Source organism: Anomaloglossus baeobatrachus, chromosome 2, assembly GCF_048569485.1.
Source record: "Anomaloglossus baeobatrachus isolate aAnoBae1 chromosome 2, aAnoBae1.hap1, whole genome shotgun sequence".
Classification (NCBI taxonomy): domain Eukaryota; kingdom Metazoa; phylum Chordata; class Amphibia; order Anura; family Aromobatidae; genus Anomaloglossus; species Anomaloglossus baeobatrachus.
This window is the reverse complement of record NC_134354.1, coordinates 674161805-674178854: the sequence shown is the minus strand read 5'-3', so window position 1 is coordinate 674178854 and position 17050 is coordinate 674161805. Positions and strand designations below refer to the sequence as shown.

General features: G+C 44.5%; 1 protein-coding gene across 1 annotated transcript in view; it reads right to left on the bottom strand.

Annotated features, from left to right (window-relative positions):
- TMPRSS12 (transmembrane serine protease 12) overlaps window positions 1-17050 on the bottom strand; it is a 90388-nt gene that overhangs the window by 19471 nt on the left and 53867 nt on the right. The window contains exon 4 of the mRNA XM_075334507.1: window positions 178-320. Coding sequence (XP_075190622.1) covers window positions 178-320 — 143 coding nt within the window. The remainder of the gene's footprint in view (window positions 1-177; window positions 321-17050) is intronic.

Genomic DNA, 17050 nt, shown 5'->3' with positions numbered 1-17050 from the left:
TTAAGTATATTTTCAGCGCTCCTCTATAATATAACATGAAAATGTATTCTTCAGTTTAATCGGGGTTTATATTCTTTTACCGTTTTTACCAAATTATGTTCTCGTCACAACAACCGATCAATGAACTTTGCCATCTACTGGGGTGTTTTGTATCTGACCTCAATACATTCTACTTACCTGGCAAGTGTCGACTCCTCCTGACTCAAAACCAGCACAAATCATATTGTTGGTGAGGACCCCCCTGTACCATCCACTACTATTACAGAGGGAAACAGGAATCCTATCTATTTGTGCCTCCTGCAAAATATCTGCTGCGTTACCTGCAATGTAACACAATTCATTTACTTCGGTTATATTTACTAGTATAAGGCTTTTGTTAATAAAGGGGTTATCCAGAACTAGCTCCATCTCTCTCCATCATGGGGCAGATGTTAGGCCACATGCACACATTGAGTATTTGGAGAGGGGTTTTATTATCTCATGAGTGGAACAATTAGAGGAAAAGTATAATAGAAACACGGGCACCAATGCTGTATTTTTTAGCCACTCCTGGTTTTGGCTACAAATACGGAGGTAAAAAACTCACCAAATACTCAATGTGCACATGTCCTTAGGGCTATATAGCCATATCCATTAGAACAGACCAGCACAGCAAATGGAAAAAGCACAATTTTATCTAAGAGGGTGGCTTTATATACTGCATTTTTTCTGCTGTGTTTTTTTTTTTTTTTTTATTATTTCGATTGTAAGCTGTAAAATATGGTAATCTGTTATACACATTACACTCCCCCCACAGAATACATGGCCCTGTAGGTCTTGAAATGACATAATAAAAACCTCAAATGAATGTCTCCAATAGTTCCAGCAGTGAGAAACGTCATTCTGAACATGCTAATGAGGCTGCAAGTGAATTGTGGGTGGACCAATTCATTACTGCGTCTGGCTACCCCAAATGGACCTCCAGCTTAATTAGCATATGTGCTCAGAAAGGGATTTCTCAGCAATGCAACAGACCTTTGGGCCATACGGGTACCCAATCATTACCTTGTATTTTTAAACCTACACAATCATGTATTCTGTTGGGGGGGGGGGTAAATTTGATGACAGATTCCCTTTAATATGTGCCAGCAGTGTGGCTTTCTGTATGTGGGTTGCTACCTTTGGTAACCTTCAGTATACTGTAGATGTGGTGTTATTTTCTATCTGCGAACTGATGTTATATGTTGTAAAAAAATTATAAATTTACATTCCCACAGCTTGTGGCATGTACTTTAAACCCCAACAGGGCACATCTCCGAAGAATATAGTCCGTCACTCTTGGTGCACTGGTTGTTGTACTGGTAGGCCTTTGTTGTTATAAAGACTGGTTTATGTTCAATATTACATGTTTTTCATATCTGCTTTTTTTCTCGAAAACAGAAATGGTAAAACTGTTTTCGTCTGCATTCTTCTCCTTAGGCCCCTTTCACACGTCAGTGATTCTGGTACGTTTGTGGCATTTTTTAAACGTACCAGAATCACTGACATACACAGACCCATTATAATCAATGGGTCTGCTCACACATCAGTGATTTTTCACTGACCGTGTCTCCGTGCAGTGTACACCCGTGCCCGTGATTGCCGCACGGAGACATGTCCATTTTTTTCTGGCATCACTGATGTCCCACGGACCACCCAGTGGTGTGGTCCGTGAAACACGTGCCAGAAAAAATTCATGATGCACGACACAGCCGACCCGGAAGCAGCTGCTGCGGGGGTCAGCGCCGGCCGGATGCTGCACCGCAGGAGCGATCTAAGTGCAATCACGGGCCACGGAAAACGGAGCCCGGATTGCACTTAGACAACCCACGTGTGCCGTGAATCACGGCACACGGAGGGACATGGGCGTGTTTTACACGTCAGTGAAGAACGTCAGTGTTTTTCACTGATGTGTGAAACGGGCCTTAAAGGCAATCTGGCAGCAGGTTTTTGCTATGTAATTTGAAGGCAGCATTCTGTAAGGGTTGATACAGAAGGGTTAATGTTTGGACAATATCACATGTAGTGACAAAAGACTGGGTGGTCAGATGCAGACATGAGAAAAGGAGCCTAGATTTACAGTATGATGGCCCGTTCCAAAACCAGCTGACCACATCCACCTTTAGTGAAACGTGAGGGAAAGCCCACCTAGATACACGCCAGTCACTGCAAAAAGATTAATCCATCCAAAGGTTATTGCACCCAACTAAAACTCTGAATAAATGTTTAAATATGGACTGGGACAGAAAACTTATTTACCATCATGTTTCTCTTATTGAGGACATGGAAGGAGAAAAGCCAAAGCACTGTTGTATCTGCACACACAGTCCAATATATCCAAAGAATATGCTGTATTTAGTCATGTACCGCCCCAGCAGCGGTCGAACCGCTCGGATCCGGGTATCGCTACTCGTGGCTCGAGGGTCTCTGGACCCGGGGGCTCAGGGTCACTCTAAAACGTGATAGGGGGGGTTATTTACAGGGGAATTAGATAGTTTGTGACGCCACCCGTAGTGTTCAGTAATAGGGAGTACCGCCGCTGCCGTTGGGAGTACCTGGGGTGATGGAGTGGGGCAGCCAGATGACGTTACCCTCCACGGGTAGGGGAAGGCCCCGGGACTCTGGATGGTGGGATGGATTGCAGGGTAAGTGCAGGCTTGCTGGTAGCAGGGGCTGATCAGGTACTCACTCAGAAGGAAAGCAGACGCTGACAACGTAGTAAACCAAGTTTCTGGGTGCCGCTGCCCTCTTGGGGGAGCTTGTCCGGGTTCCGTTCCCCTGCAGCACTGCCTGATGGCCCGGAGCTTACCTCTGTGCACAGAATTTTAGTAGTGTCCAAGTGGCCCGTAAGCTTGAAGCTGTCCGGGCCCCACTCCCTACTATGGGTAGTAGAGGAGCTTGCTCTCAGTAGCTCACGTTTGGGATTTCAGTGGGCTTATTTGTTTGGAAGCCCTATCCCCCTCGTTGCACTAGTGCCCCTGATCTCTGAGCTTCGTGGGGACAGACCATAAACGCCCTATCCTCCGCAGGTTAATTGCCGGGTTGCTTGAAGCCTCTCCCCGACATAGGGACCAGTACCCCGACGTGCTTTCGGCCCTAGACCGGCTATTGGACTGCAGCTGCCGACCATCCTCCTAGACTAAACCAGGCACCCAGTCCCAATATCCCGCGACCGGGTCTCCGACTCCTCCGGGTCCAAACCACCATCTGCAACCCAATCTACTTCTCCCCTGGGAGCTCCAACTCCCAGCTTCCCCAAGCTCCTCACTGCTTGAGGGCTACCACTTGACTCACTTGTCACCTCCCACCTCCCTGCCTGACTTCCAGGTGGGCGGCCCTATTCCAGCTTAGCAGCCCACTGGTGTGCCTGACCTTTGTGGTGCGAGGTGTGATTAGGATTTTTACATGCTGATGGAGGCAGCGCTGCAAGTTGGGAACCCAGAACCATGGGGGGTTGAGTCCTGCACTGGGAGATAAAGAGCGTGCAGTACCCTGTGACGATCTGACTAGTCCAGGGGCGTCACAGTCATACTTCTGAAAATATTACTACCAGACTACATACAGAATGAAACCTGGACTTAAGGTGGCTTTACACGCTACGAGATCGCTAAAGTGATCTCGTTGGGGTCACGGAATTTGTGATGCACATCCATCCGCTTTAGCGATGTCGTTGCGTGTGACACCTATTAGCGATTTTGAATCGTTGCAAAAACGTTCAAAATCGCTAATCGGTGACATGCCCCCTTCTTCCCAAATATCGTTGCTGCTGCAGTAATGATGTTATTCCTCGTTTCTGCGGCAGCACACATCGCTATGTGTGACACCGCAGGAACGAGGAACCTCTCCTTACCTGCGTTCCGCCCGCAATGAGGAAGGAAGAAGGTAGGCGGGATGTTCGTCCCACTCATCTCCGCCCCTCCACTTTGATTGGGCAGCCGCTTAGGGACGTCGCTGTGATGCTGAACGAACCGCCCCCTTAGAAAGGAGGGATTGTTCGCCTGTCACAGTGACGTCGCAGAGCAGGTATGTGCGTGTGACGCTGCTGTAGCGATAATGTTCGTTACGGCAGCGATCACCACATATCGACCATACGATGGGGGCGGGTGCTATCACGCTCGACATCGCTAGCATCGGCTAGCGATGTCGCAGCGTGTAAAGCGGCCTTAAGTCTAGGTATTGGGAAAAAGATGTACCTCGTGACATTATAGCCGAATGGGTCACTAATGCCTTGTTCCAGTTAAATGTAATGTGGTCTAAGGAACACAGGTGGTGGTGGGAATTCGATTCAAGCAGAGGGGGTATAGTTGCCAGAATAAATACTAATGTCCCTCTTTCAGGTCCCAACCCCCATGATTGATTAGGGTTCAGTCTTCAATACACTCATATAAGTAATTGAGAAAAAGACAATTGTTTCCATATTTACAGATATGATTTAACCAAGGTTATGAGGCAGTGTACCAGAAGGGTGCTGAAGGCTGTAAGTCATCATCTACAAGTAAGGGGCACTTTGCACACTGCGACATCGCAGGCCGATGCTGCGATGCTGAGTGCGATAGTCCCCGCCCCCGTCGCAGCAGCGATATGTGGTGATAGCTGGCATAGCGAAAATTATCGCTACGCCAGCTTCACACACACACTCACCTGCCGTGCGACGTCCCTGTGGCCGGCGACCCGCCTCCTTGTTAAGGGGGCGGGTCGTGCGGCGTCACTGCAACGTCACACGGCAGGCGGCCAATCGGAGCGGAGGGGCGGAGATGAGCAGGATGTAAACATCCTGCCCACCTCCTTCCTTCCCCATATCCTACGGAAGCCGCGGTGACGCCGGTAGATGTTCCTCGCTCCTGCGGCTTCACACACAGCGATGTGTGCTGCCATAGGAGCGAGGAACAACATCGGACCGTCGCGTCAGCGTAATTATGAATTACGCCGACGCTGCACCGATGATACGATTACGACGCTTTTGCGCTCGTTAATCGTATCATCTAGGCTTTACACACTGCGATGTCGCATGCGATGCCGGATGTGCGTCACTTTCAATTTGACCCCACCGACATCGCACCTGCGATGTCGCAGTGTGCAAAGTGCCCCTAAGGTATTTAGGGGAGAGTGGGGTAAATGTATGTCTTGTATGGACAGAAAGCAAATTAATAATACGTAATGTGGCCATAAACTCATGACGGGGCTTTTGAATTTGCTCTATTGTATACAGACTCAAACCCTCTTTTGTTATCTTCCAGAAGAAGGATTCTTGGTTTGTGGACATCATGCTTACAAGTAGGTGAGCCCAGACGCCCAGACATAAGAGGGATTTGCACACTAGCCAAACTAACACCAGCCACTTTCATAGTTCCTCATAATAAAGTAGATGTAACAGCAGTCCAAATTCACACCTTGTATAAATGAGCAGCAGACAATACACCCCAAATGGTAAGCCTCATGTAGTAGAAATGGGGAAAGCAAATAAAGTACTTAATGCTATTTTCATATACTCCTTCATAATATAAATGTGGGGCTAGCTGGTTGAGGCCACTGACTACCTGGATGATCAGATTTTTCAGGTTCTTTAACCTCCAGGTCAGAACAAATATACAGAAAACAAGTCAATTTAGGAAAAAATTGTTACAAGAACACGCTGCAAACAAAGACTCGTGGTGGGGGAATACATTCTCCTTTTTGAATCCGGCCAACTGCTTTAAGCGCCTAGCAGGTTGGGTTTCTGGCATTTTGCATTCAAATATTATTATTTTGTTTATTGCTCTATATAGTTGTAAAAGTGCTGATATATGTATTACCCAAGTTATTGAATAATGTATGTGTGGAGCCCCATTATCTTCGGGTCGCCTCAGGGTCTTCAGGGACTTCACGTGCTGGGATTCTTCTGACAACAGGCAAGTCAGATTGCCTTCAATAGGAATCGTGACGCCACTCTCGGTATTTGCGGTCAGGGGTGACCGCCACTGCAGTTTAGGGATCGTCTGGGGCTGATGGTAAAGCAGTCTGGTGTTATGGCCTCCCGAGAGTGAGGCTGGCCCCAGGGCCTCAGTGTAAGTGTGTAGTACCACAGGTCGCAGAAGAACTCACACACAAGCAGCAATGTCTTTCAGGGTTTTTACTCACTTTCAGGTGGCAGGGGTGAGTCAACCTGGGCGATGCTATGATGAACCAGGTGGAACCAGGTATCCCTCCGGCTGATGTAGGGGTGACTGCAGACTCGCCTTCCTAGCCCTTCTTGTTTTGAGGTGACCCCGACTTGGAGTGCTCCGGGATCACCCAGGGAAGTCGCAACTGCCGTTCTCCCCTTTCTGGCCCGTTTGCTGGCAACGTGGACCAAGGTTAAGATGGCTCCAGGCTCAATCCTCCTTATGGGCCCCCTCATTGCTGCTGATGCTGCGGACTCTGTGTAGGTTGGTGAGGCACCTTCAGTGCCCTCACCAGCAGGTTTGGCAGGCCAAGTAAATCGGTTCCTGCTCTGGGGACCTGTTTCCTTGTGCGGACTCGGTCTACCGGTAGTCTCCTTACTCAGCCACCTCTGCAGTAGGTGGATTTCAGGCAGCACTACTGGGTAGCCGCTCTCCCCCGCCAGCAGCCACTACAGGTTACCAAGTGTCTGTGTGTCCACACCCTAGTCAGCCTTTGGGATTACCTGTTTTGTACTGACCCAGCATGGGTGCAGTACTCAGTGGTGCCTGACCAGGTCAGAGGCGCCACATATGTGTCAAGTATTGAACCATCTGTAGTGTATTATAGACCCCAAATGGCCTCTGCTGACTGGGAATAGGTGTTCACACTGAGGGTGGATGGGCGAAGCCTGTAGGAAGTCCCCTTATGGGTACTAGGCCCATGAGACAGAAGCTCCTGTGTTGATATCTACTAACCCTGTTGTAAAGGTTATACCTTTTACAAAAGGGGTTAATAGTTTTCTATATTTTATACTTTGTTTATTAGTAGATTATGTTTAGTATTAACCATTCTTATAGTCTCATATTCAAGGTTTCATTTTGTTCTAATATTTTCTTATCTCGTATGCAATGTTCTGAGGTTCTGAGAAGACTGTGTTATAGGTAGGATACTGGGAAATAACTAAGAGTTATTATGACATATTTCTGGTGGAATTTCGAATAGAAACGCTGCATGCAGTGTTACATTGGTTGTACATGGTGTAAGAAATCCATGCACAGGAATATATACTGAATTGATTTTGCTTGATACTTGCTCTGTATGGGAAGCAAAGGACCAAGCTATATACAGTATGTGAAGTGAAACCCTGCCCCACCCACAGCCATTTGTTTGGCTTCACATATATAGCTTGGTCCTTTGCTTCCCATACAGAGCAAGTTTTTTAACTGCAGGTGAGGTTACATATAGGCTAGGGACCCCAAAAATAGATATGACCTTGGCGTTGGTTTTGGGGCTCTTTTGCATTGATCAATACAATGGCTAAACATCTCTTATATTCCTATTATTCATAGCAGTTATGCATATTCCATTTTTCATGTTTTGTCACTTTTTCAGCCAGTTCATTGTATTTTTCCGTCTAGTATTCCCATAGCAGTTTTGCTTTTCATCATTCCCATATACATTGTGACTAGTGTGCAACTCTTTATTCTATTGTATAGTTATGTTTTTTGAGTCTTGCACAATGTTCACACCATTGGTGTTCCAGACATACATTCTTTAGTTAGTATCCCTTACATGACAAACACTACATGTGCCCGATGAGCCGCACTGAATCCTGCAGTGAGCACATTGACTGACAGCTGCTCTGCAGAGTGTGTGTGCAAAGTTTGCTGTCAATCACTGTGCTGGGGAGTGATTACATCGAAGTCACTGTGAAGGTATCAATGACTGTAACTGCTACCTGACCCGCCCCAATGACTGTAAGGCTATGTTCACACAGGGTGTTTTTTTTGCATATTGTTTTTCTTTTTTTTTTTTGCAAATACATACTAATAAAAAGCTGTATTTTAATAGTATCAGCAAAACCTTAGGGCGGCTTTGCACGTTGCGACATCGCAAGCCGATGCTGCGATGTCGCACGCGATTGTCCCCGCCCCCGTCGCAGGTACGATATCGGGTGATAGCTGGCGTAGCGAAAATTATCGCTACGCCAGCTTCACACGCACTCACCTACCCTGCGACCGTCGCTGTGGCCGGCGACCCGCCTCCTTCCTAAGGGGGCGGGTCATGCGGCGTCATAGCGACGCCACACGGCAGGCGGCCAATAGCGGCGGAGGGGCGGAGATAGGCAGGATGTAAACATCCCGCCCACCTCCTTCCTTCCGCATATCCTACGGAAGCCGCAGTGAGGCTGGTAAGAGATGTTCCTCGCTCCTGCGGCTTCACACACAGCGATGTGTGCTGCTGCAGGAGCGAGGAACAACATCGGACCGTCGCGTCAGCGTAATTATGGATTACGCCGACGCTGCACCGATGATACGATTACGACGATTTTGCGCTCGTTAATCGTATCATCTAGGCTTTACACAGTACGATGTCGCATGCGATGCCGGATGTGCGTCACTTTCCATTTGACCCCACCGACATCGCACCTGCGATATCGTAGTGTGCAAAGCCCGCCTTAGAGATTCCAGAATTCTCACACACACAGACCTGCTTTTTTTCCTGACTAAAACGGCAAAATGCTGACTTTTTGGTGCTTTTTTGAAAGAAGCAGTATGTCAATTCCTTCAGCGTTTTTGCAGCTTTTTTCACCATTAAAAGGAATAAAGAGGGAAAAACACACAGCTATGATTTTTTGCTGAGTTTTTGGACAATGAAACTAATTTTATTTAAACATATACTGTAGACAAATTAAACCTAAAAAAAATAGCAAAAAAACAGCTGTTTTACCACCAAGAGACCAGGATCTGGATCTGTTGCCCAAAAAAAAGCACCAAAAAATGCCCTGTGTGAACATAGCCTAAGCGAGTGGATGCAGGGACAATATAACTATGCCACCCTCGTGGAAGCAGCTGGGCTGCTCGGATCCGGACCCGTGGTGGCTTGAGGGGAGTCCGGATCCAGGGGTCGTGCGGCCACTCAAATGAAAAGGGGTTATTTACAGAGGATTGTGTTTAGAGTTCGTGACGCCACCCGTAGTGTGTGGTAATGTGGAATACCACCGCTGCAATCGAGAGTACCCGGGGGCGATGGTGTTGAGGAGGACCTTTCCATCAAATACTTGATTAACCTCTTGACAAGGGATTGTGGGAAATATGTCGATTTGCCTTACATAATTCAGGTTTCAGATCATACACATGACACAGATATAAAGATGGCTGCCATTTCCTGTTCACCACACCTTGCTTGGAATGCAAGGAATGTCCAGATGAAAGAAGACCGCCATATAAGGGAAGACCCCTGGTCAAGCTAGAAGACCAACCCACAGATCAGATGACATCATAGACCAAACCATCAGCATGGATCCACTAAATGACATCCCTCCCATCACCATGGTTTCATCCACTGGAGTCAGACCCGCCCATCAACAGCAACATGGATCTCCCCATTGGCTAGCTCATGAACTGTCCCACTAAATGTGCATATCTGAACTTGCGTACACCCCTAGCCTATATCAAGAGGACGCATGCTCTTCCTTGTTCTGTTTTGGTGCTATCTTTACTGTGACTAAGAAGAGATTTCATATCCGACTGTGTCTGGTGTGAATTCTTTTATGCATGCACTTGGCCCATATCAATTCGGCCAGGAAGTAGGCAACTAGTGATCTCTGGTTAAGAGTTCACCCTAACATTATTGGTGCCCAACGTGGGGCCAATAGACGGAGACATCTGAAATCCTGATGAACCGGCAACTGGAAAGGCATGACGTGCTGGACACCCCAGGAATTTGATCACTTCCTAATGAGAGTACGGTAGGTCTGCTGATTTTTCATAATCTGTAGTCTTCCCGTGGTCTCGGGGGTGTGTGTGGCACTGATTGCCTGACTGTGTCCGGTTTGTTGGGGTATCTGTTGACGGGCAGACGGGTCTCACGGCTATTGGCCATATTAATCTCGGAAGAACCGTCACATATTCAGTTGCCTGCTGCCTGTTGTGTATTTGTGAAGAGAGCATGTGGGTTTGTGAGTGGTGTCTGTAAAACGTGTAAAGTATATGGTTTGTGGTTGCCTGTGATACGGTTTGTGTTTTTGTAGTGCCAAGCTCAGACTGAGTGCAGAGCCTTTTTTGTAGTGCCAAGCTCAGACTGAGTGCAGAGCTTTTTGTAGTGCCAAGCTCAGACTGAGTGCAGAGCCAGATGTAAGTGCCAAGATCAGCTAGACTTAAGTGCAGAGCCATATTTAAGGGCCCAGCTTGGCTAGACTGAGTGCAGAGTCTTACGTTATACATAAATCTAACCTTTTTAAAGTGTTTTTCTGGAGTGAATCGGCTGGTATAGACACCTTGTAGCCAGGGTTGACACCATTGGTGTCTTTATGAATTACGGACCATGTAGAAACTGGGCAGGGACACCGTGACAAGGTGCCTGCTGCAGACTTAACAAAAACTTTACTTAGTGTTCAAGTTGTGTGTCAGTTGTGAGTCATCTACTCCTGTGTTTGTTTGTTGGTTTTGTTGGTGTTGTTTATCTTGAGAGAAAGATGGAGAAATTGATGAAGTTGTGTGTAGTTGTGCCGGAAAAATCCGGATGAGTGGACTGTGTTGAGATGTGGGGACTCTAGGCCGCAATCCTGTGATAAACCATGTGCTATTTTTGGTGGCAGCCATTTTAGGTCAGATTTTAAAATGGTGGATGAAGCACATGGCTGAGGCAAGCATGGTTTAAACAAAGAAAAGGAAGTGAGTCGGGATGTGTGAAGATCATGTGCTCTGTAAATGTTTGAACAATGGATTGGATGGAGTACTATATACTTAGACAGAAAAATAAGTTTTTATCTATAATTAGACTTAGATCTGGGACATATGTCTGTGTGTGTATAAATATATATGTATAAGTACAGACTATAGAAAATGGGGAGAAAGAGTTTGAGCAGATGTGAGGTCAATTTTCCCTTTTCTCTGCCACATGTTCCTACAGATTTTAAAATGGTGGATGAAGCACAAGACTGAGGCATGATTGAGAAAAAGACAGAGAGTAAGTAGGGGGATGTGCAATGGATTGGATGGAGTACTATATATTTAGACAGAAACATGAGTGTTTTTACTGTAGTTGGACTGTGGATATCTGAATGTGTGTATATGATATATATATATATAATTGTATGTGTATGCATGTATAAAAACACAGACTATGGAATATAGGGGGAAATAGTTGAGAAAAAGAAAAAAACAAAAACAGTTTCCCTTCCCCTTCCCCCCACATGATGCTACAATCCCAACAAAGAGAAGGAAATCACGTGCTGTGGGGCCATTTTCTATAGGCCTCAGTGGAGCTGACAAAACTGCAGCCACTGAATAACATAAAGTGTTAGTAAATGTTTATAGAACTAAAAGATGGAATATTGAATGATTGGGTAGTTGTGGAAAACACTAAATATAAATCCAGTGTGCAGGTTGGATTGAGTCAGGACAGTCACAAGGAGAAATATCTTATTAATTAGTAAGCAATAAAAGAACAAGTGAAAAACCTTAAAATAAATGTACCTTAAAACAAATCTGATGAAAATAAATAAATATTCCAGTTATGGATCTGATAGACTGATCCTGAGAGTTGCATGTTTTTTTTTTTAAAATAAAAATAAAAATAAAAAATAAATAAATAAATAGAGATGGACCCCAACTTGCATCTTGCAGAGAGAGAAAAAAATAATGCTTGTCTGTGGCTTCAGAGAGAGAGGAGGGAAATACAGGCTTTTCCACTAGAGTATCAGGTTACAGGGGTGGGGGGGGGGGGTTAGTTCTATCTATTTAAATTTACACCTTAAAGAGCAGCCCAAGCAAAAAAAAAAAAAAAGAGCTTTCTGCATTTAATTCATTGCAAATTATACTGGAAAAAGGTATAATTTATTTTACTAATTTTATCCCAAAGAAATAAAAGTTAACTGTGGACATGTTTAGATTCATTGATAGCTTTTCAAGCATAGAAGTCTGTTAGATAATTTTTTCTATGGCAAATCAACATTTTGTTTTCCCACATGGCCAGTTTATTTGTTCTAGATTCTTTTATCCCTTCAAGTTATAGGACAGTATCAAAGAGATGCTGATAATCTCCTCAATGTTTCAAAATTTCAAAAATGAACGCTTTTATATCCAATATCCAGAGGTTGTGCTACGTTATTATAGTTATTAATAATAATAATATAATAATTTATTAATATATTTATTAATAATTACAATAATTTGTTTTAAGGAATGTGGATGATTTATGGAATTCTGTGTTTTATATTTAATGTATTGAATATTCTGCTTTCTTTTTATAGAAAGAATGATTGCAGTGCAGATTTCTGTGGTTCAAGCAAAGGTTATAAAAGCCATTGAAAGGGTTTACCATTATTAAGTTAGGTAAAAACAATATTTCTGGTGTTCCCGATTAGGTACAATCTATACAATGTGACTTTTATGCCTAAATGTAGAGCTCCGGGGCCACACACTTTTTGAATCTAATTATGTTTTGGATAATAGATTCAAAAAGGGGGGGAAGATGATGCGGAAAGTCACACCGATTGTTAAGTTTTTAATTTGTTCATCGATTTGAACAGGTCTCAGATGAGCCCATTGCTAATGCAGATTTTGAGTTTTTCCATAGATGGATCCAGATACCAAGATGCTGGTGGATTCTGCACTGGATATGCTGAGGTTACGCAACATGAGGTAATAAAAATCGAACCACTCACTCCTCTCCCATCGGAATAGGAGAACGAGATGAATATTTGCAATCACTGTGGTTCGTAGAGCGGAGGGGGGTAAGATAGTCAAATGTGGATATAGGCAGCAGCCGGAGGAGATGGTCACACAGGTGCAGACAACAAAGAAGCAGTGAATGGGCCTAGAGTTGAGAGTCCTTTACCGATGCAGACCAGTACCTTAGTGGCTCCTGTCACGTCCGTGACATTGGTCACTCCTTGTGTTTTTAAATCCCTACAGGAACAAGCGATTCAGCAAGGAACGGCGTGTGAGACGCAGGGAGCCAGCTGACTGAGGAAGGTCTGTGGATAAAGGGCGGTAAGTTTTCTCTGCCATGAGTGCTCTACTCAATAATGGCCCAGGTAACCCATGAACACGTGGCAAAGTGTGTGGTGGTGGACAAGATATGGGCGGCACCACTGCTCAGTACCCAGGTGGCCAGATACATCCAGTCTTGTAAGACGTGTGCCCATTAAGGTAGAAAAAACTGTAAAGACCTCATAGAAACACCCCCTTCATCCGCTCTACTGCTCCGGTGATTGCAGATTAGTCATATACATCTACCATGAGTAGGTTTATATAAATTTTGTGCGTGTTGTGTGAATTTCTTTTCAGGCCTGCTCTGAAACATATCCAGTATGGAGAACGTTACTGCTGAAAAACTCATAATGCTGGTGGTATGTAAGTACATATTCTATAGCAGAGGTCACTATAGAGATCAGTACCTGATGAACCCATCTGCCATTGTGAAGAGGGGAGAAACGCGTTGGGCTTCTTTCATGCTAAGTGTCTGACAAATACAGTGCCTACAAGTAGTATTCAACCCCCTGCAGATTTAGCAGGTTTACACATTCGGAATTAACTTGGCATTGTGACATTTGGACTGTAGATCAGCCTGGAAGTGTGAAATGCACTGCAGCAAAAAAGAATGTTATTTCTTTTTTTATTTTTTTTTAAATTGTGAAAAGTTTATTCAGAGGGTCATTTATTATTCAACCCCTCAAACCACAAGAATTCTGTTTGGTTCCCCTAAAGTATTAAGAAGTATTTCAGGCACAAAGAACAATGAGCTTCACATGTTTGGATTAATTATCTCTTTTTCCAGCCTTTTCTGACTAATTAAAACCCTCCCCAAACCTGTGAACAGCACTCATACTTGGTCAACATGGGAAAGACAAAGGAGCATTCCAAGGCCATCAGAGACAAGATCGTGGAGGGTCACAAGGCTGGCAAGGGGTACAAAACCCTTTCCAAGGAGTTGGGCCTACCTGTCTCCACTGTTGGGAGCATCATCCGGAAGTGGAAGGCTTATGGAACTACTGTTAGCCTTCCACGGCCTGGACAGCCTTTGAAAGTTTCCACCCGTGCCGAGGCCAGGCTTGTCCGAAGAGTCAAGGCTAACCCAAGGACAACAAGGAAGGAGCTCCGGGAAGATCTCATGGCAGTGGGGACATTGGTTTCAGTCAATACCATAAGTAACGTACTCCACCGCAATGGTCTCCGTTCCAGACGAGCCCGTAAGGTACCTTTACTTTCAAAGCGTCATGTCAAGGCTCGTCTACAGTTTGCTCATGATCACTTGGAGGACTCTGAGACAGACTGGTTCAAGGTTCTCTGGTCTGATGAGACCAAGATCGAGATCTTTGGTGCCAACCACACACGTGACGTTTGGAGACTGGATGGCACTGCATACGACCCCAAGAATACCATCCGTACAGTCAAGCATGGTGGTGGCAGCATCATGCTGTGGGGCTGTTTCTCAGCCAAGGGGCCTGGCCATCTGGTCCGCATCCATGGGAAGATGGATAGCACGGCCTACCTGGAGATTTTGGCCAAGAACCTCTGCTCCTCCATCAAGGATCTTAAGATGGGTCGTCATTTCATCTTCCAACAAGACAACGACCCAAAGCACACAGCCAAGAAAAGCAAGGCCTGGTTCAAGAGGGAAAAAATCAAGGTGTTGCAGTGGCCTAGTCAGTCTCCTGACCTTAACCCAATTGAAAACTTGTGGAAGGAGCTCAAGATTAAAGTCCACATGAGACACCCAAAGAACCTAGATAACTTGGAGAAGATCTGCATGGAGGAGTGGGCCAAGATAACTCCAGAGACCTGTGCCGGCCTGATCAGGTCTTATAAAAGACGATTATTAGCTGTAATTGCAAACAAGGGTTATTCCACAAAATATTAAACCTAGGGGTTGAATAATAATTGACCCACACTTTTATGTTGAAAATTTATTAAAATTTAACTGAGCAACATAACTTGTTGGTTTGTAAGATTTATGCATCTGTTAATAAATCCTGCTCTTGTTTGAAGTTTGCAGGCTCTAACTTATTTGCATCTTATCAAACCTGCTAAATCTGCAGGGGGTTGAATACTACTTGTAGGCACTGTATGCATTTATTTTATTAGCCTGAGGGTGAATTGTACAGTGGAGGGTCTGTGATTGGATAAGATCTCCTCATGACGTTACTTGGCCTTATTATTATTATATTTATACAATGGGTACATGTTATACATGTGAAATATTTAATTTCTTTTAGGGTTTGGTCCTTGAATTTGCTGTATCATATTGTTTTAAGCTACCAAACAGCTATGTAAAATACAGAGTTTGAATGTTTAATCTTTGGGAATGAATTGAATATATATACTTGCATAATGATGCCTCTTTATCCCCAGTATCTCACGGTTTCTATATTCCCTCACTGACATTAGCAGCACGTATTAGCTTAGCAGTGTAGGGATAGGGAGGGTGAGCCATCGGTGAGCGGGGGCGCCAATTCGCTTTATAGGGTGCCGACCTCCGCTGCGAGGTAGGGAGAATTTTAGGGCTATTGTCCCAATCCCTGCCCCCTCCTTTATTGGAATTTCTAATTGTGTTGGGTGGATGTATGTTTGGAATTTTAATGATTATAACATAAACATGTAACAATCCACAAGATAATGGTGGACGCTGGCAAATCATGTAACAAATGTTTGTTTTCCTTTTCCTTAATAATTAGATCTTTATATAAGATATTTTCGGTTTAGCACTTAGAATGTGATTATATTTCTTAGATAGAGTGTGATATCCTGACCAGTGATGTACGAGCCTCATACAACTGCCTATATAGTGTGTTAAACATGTGTATCCTCCAATTACAGATCCTAAATCAGTGTCAGGAGCACGTGGTATCAAGCCAGGAGACTGGGTGATCCTAGAAAGACAAGTTAGAAAGAGCCATGAGTCACAGAATCAGATGGGCCGATCCAGCTTTTCCCGACCACAGCAACTTCCATGAAGCTTGAGGGAAAACCCATCTGGAGACAACAACCGCTGTAAAGAGTCCATGGTACCACCAGAATGAGGGTCACAACACACATAGTGCTGGATTATCTCACATAGAACCTTCTGGAAAATTTCTAGATTGGGGATGAAACATGGGAAATAACCATGATAAGGGAACAATGGGTACAGGAACATTACACAAATAAGGGCTCATAGTGGGAAAAACATTATCTGACCTGAATCAATCAATTATTTTATGGGTTTAAGTGACTTTTTAAGGATAACATACACTTGTAAGTAACTGGTATTGTCTTATTTGTTGGTATTTGAAGCCGTAAAAGTGCTACTCTGTGTTACTGAAGGTAATCGGATCCATGGGTAAGGGAAATCTTGTTAAAGACCTCCTGGTGGTAGATTATGAACGCGAGAAAAAAAAAAAAAAAAAGATCCATTAGAGTTGTGATACAATCAGGTATATTTAGGTAGAAAAGTCTAGAAGATGCGGACAGCACTCGGATGTTGACTGGGCATCAGTCTTTCAGAAACAGTAACGCTAAAAGCTGCAGCATAACGGTAAGAAGCTTATTCTTACAATTGCCTTACTCTTTCTAATCGATTAATCTCAAAATCTGAGTGAGCTCTTCAGCATTAAATAGTATGTTCTAAGGACTGGGACATTACCTGTGCCTCTGTGAACTGTGTGTGCGGGATGTGATCAACTCTCTGATCAGCAGTCTGTACCAGCGGGGGCAAAGGCTTAGATTGCTTGTATAGCGGATAGAAAAATGAAAAAAGGTTGCAGTTAAAGCATTAGAGCTGATTTGTTAGAGGACCACAGTAGGGTCAGAAGGTTAATAAAGTATTTATGGGGGACTGTTAAGGAGGACCTTTCCATCAAATACTTGATTAACCTCTTGACAAGGGATTGTGGGAAATATGTTGATTTGCCTTACATAATTCAGGT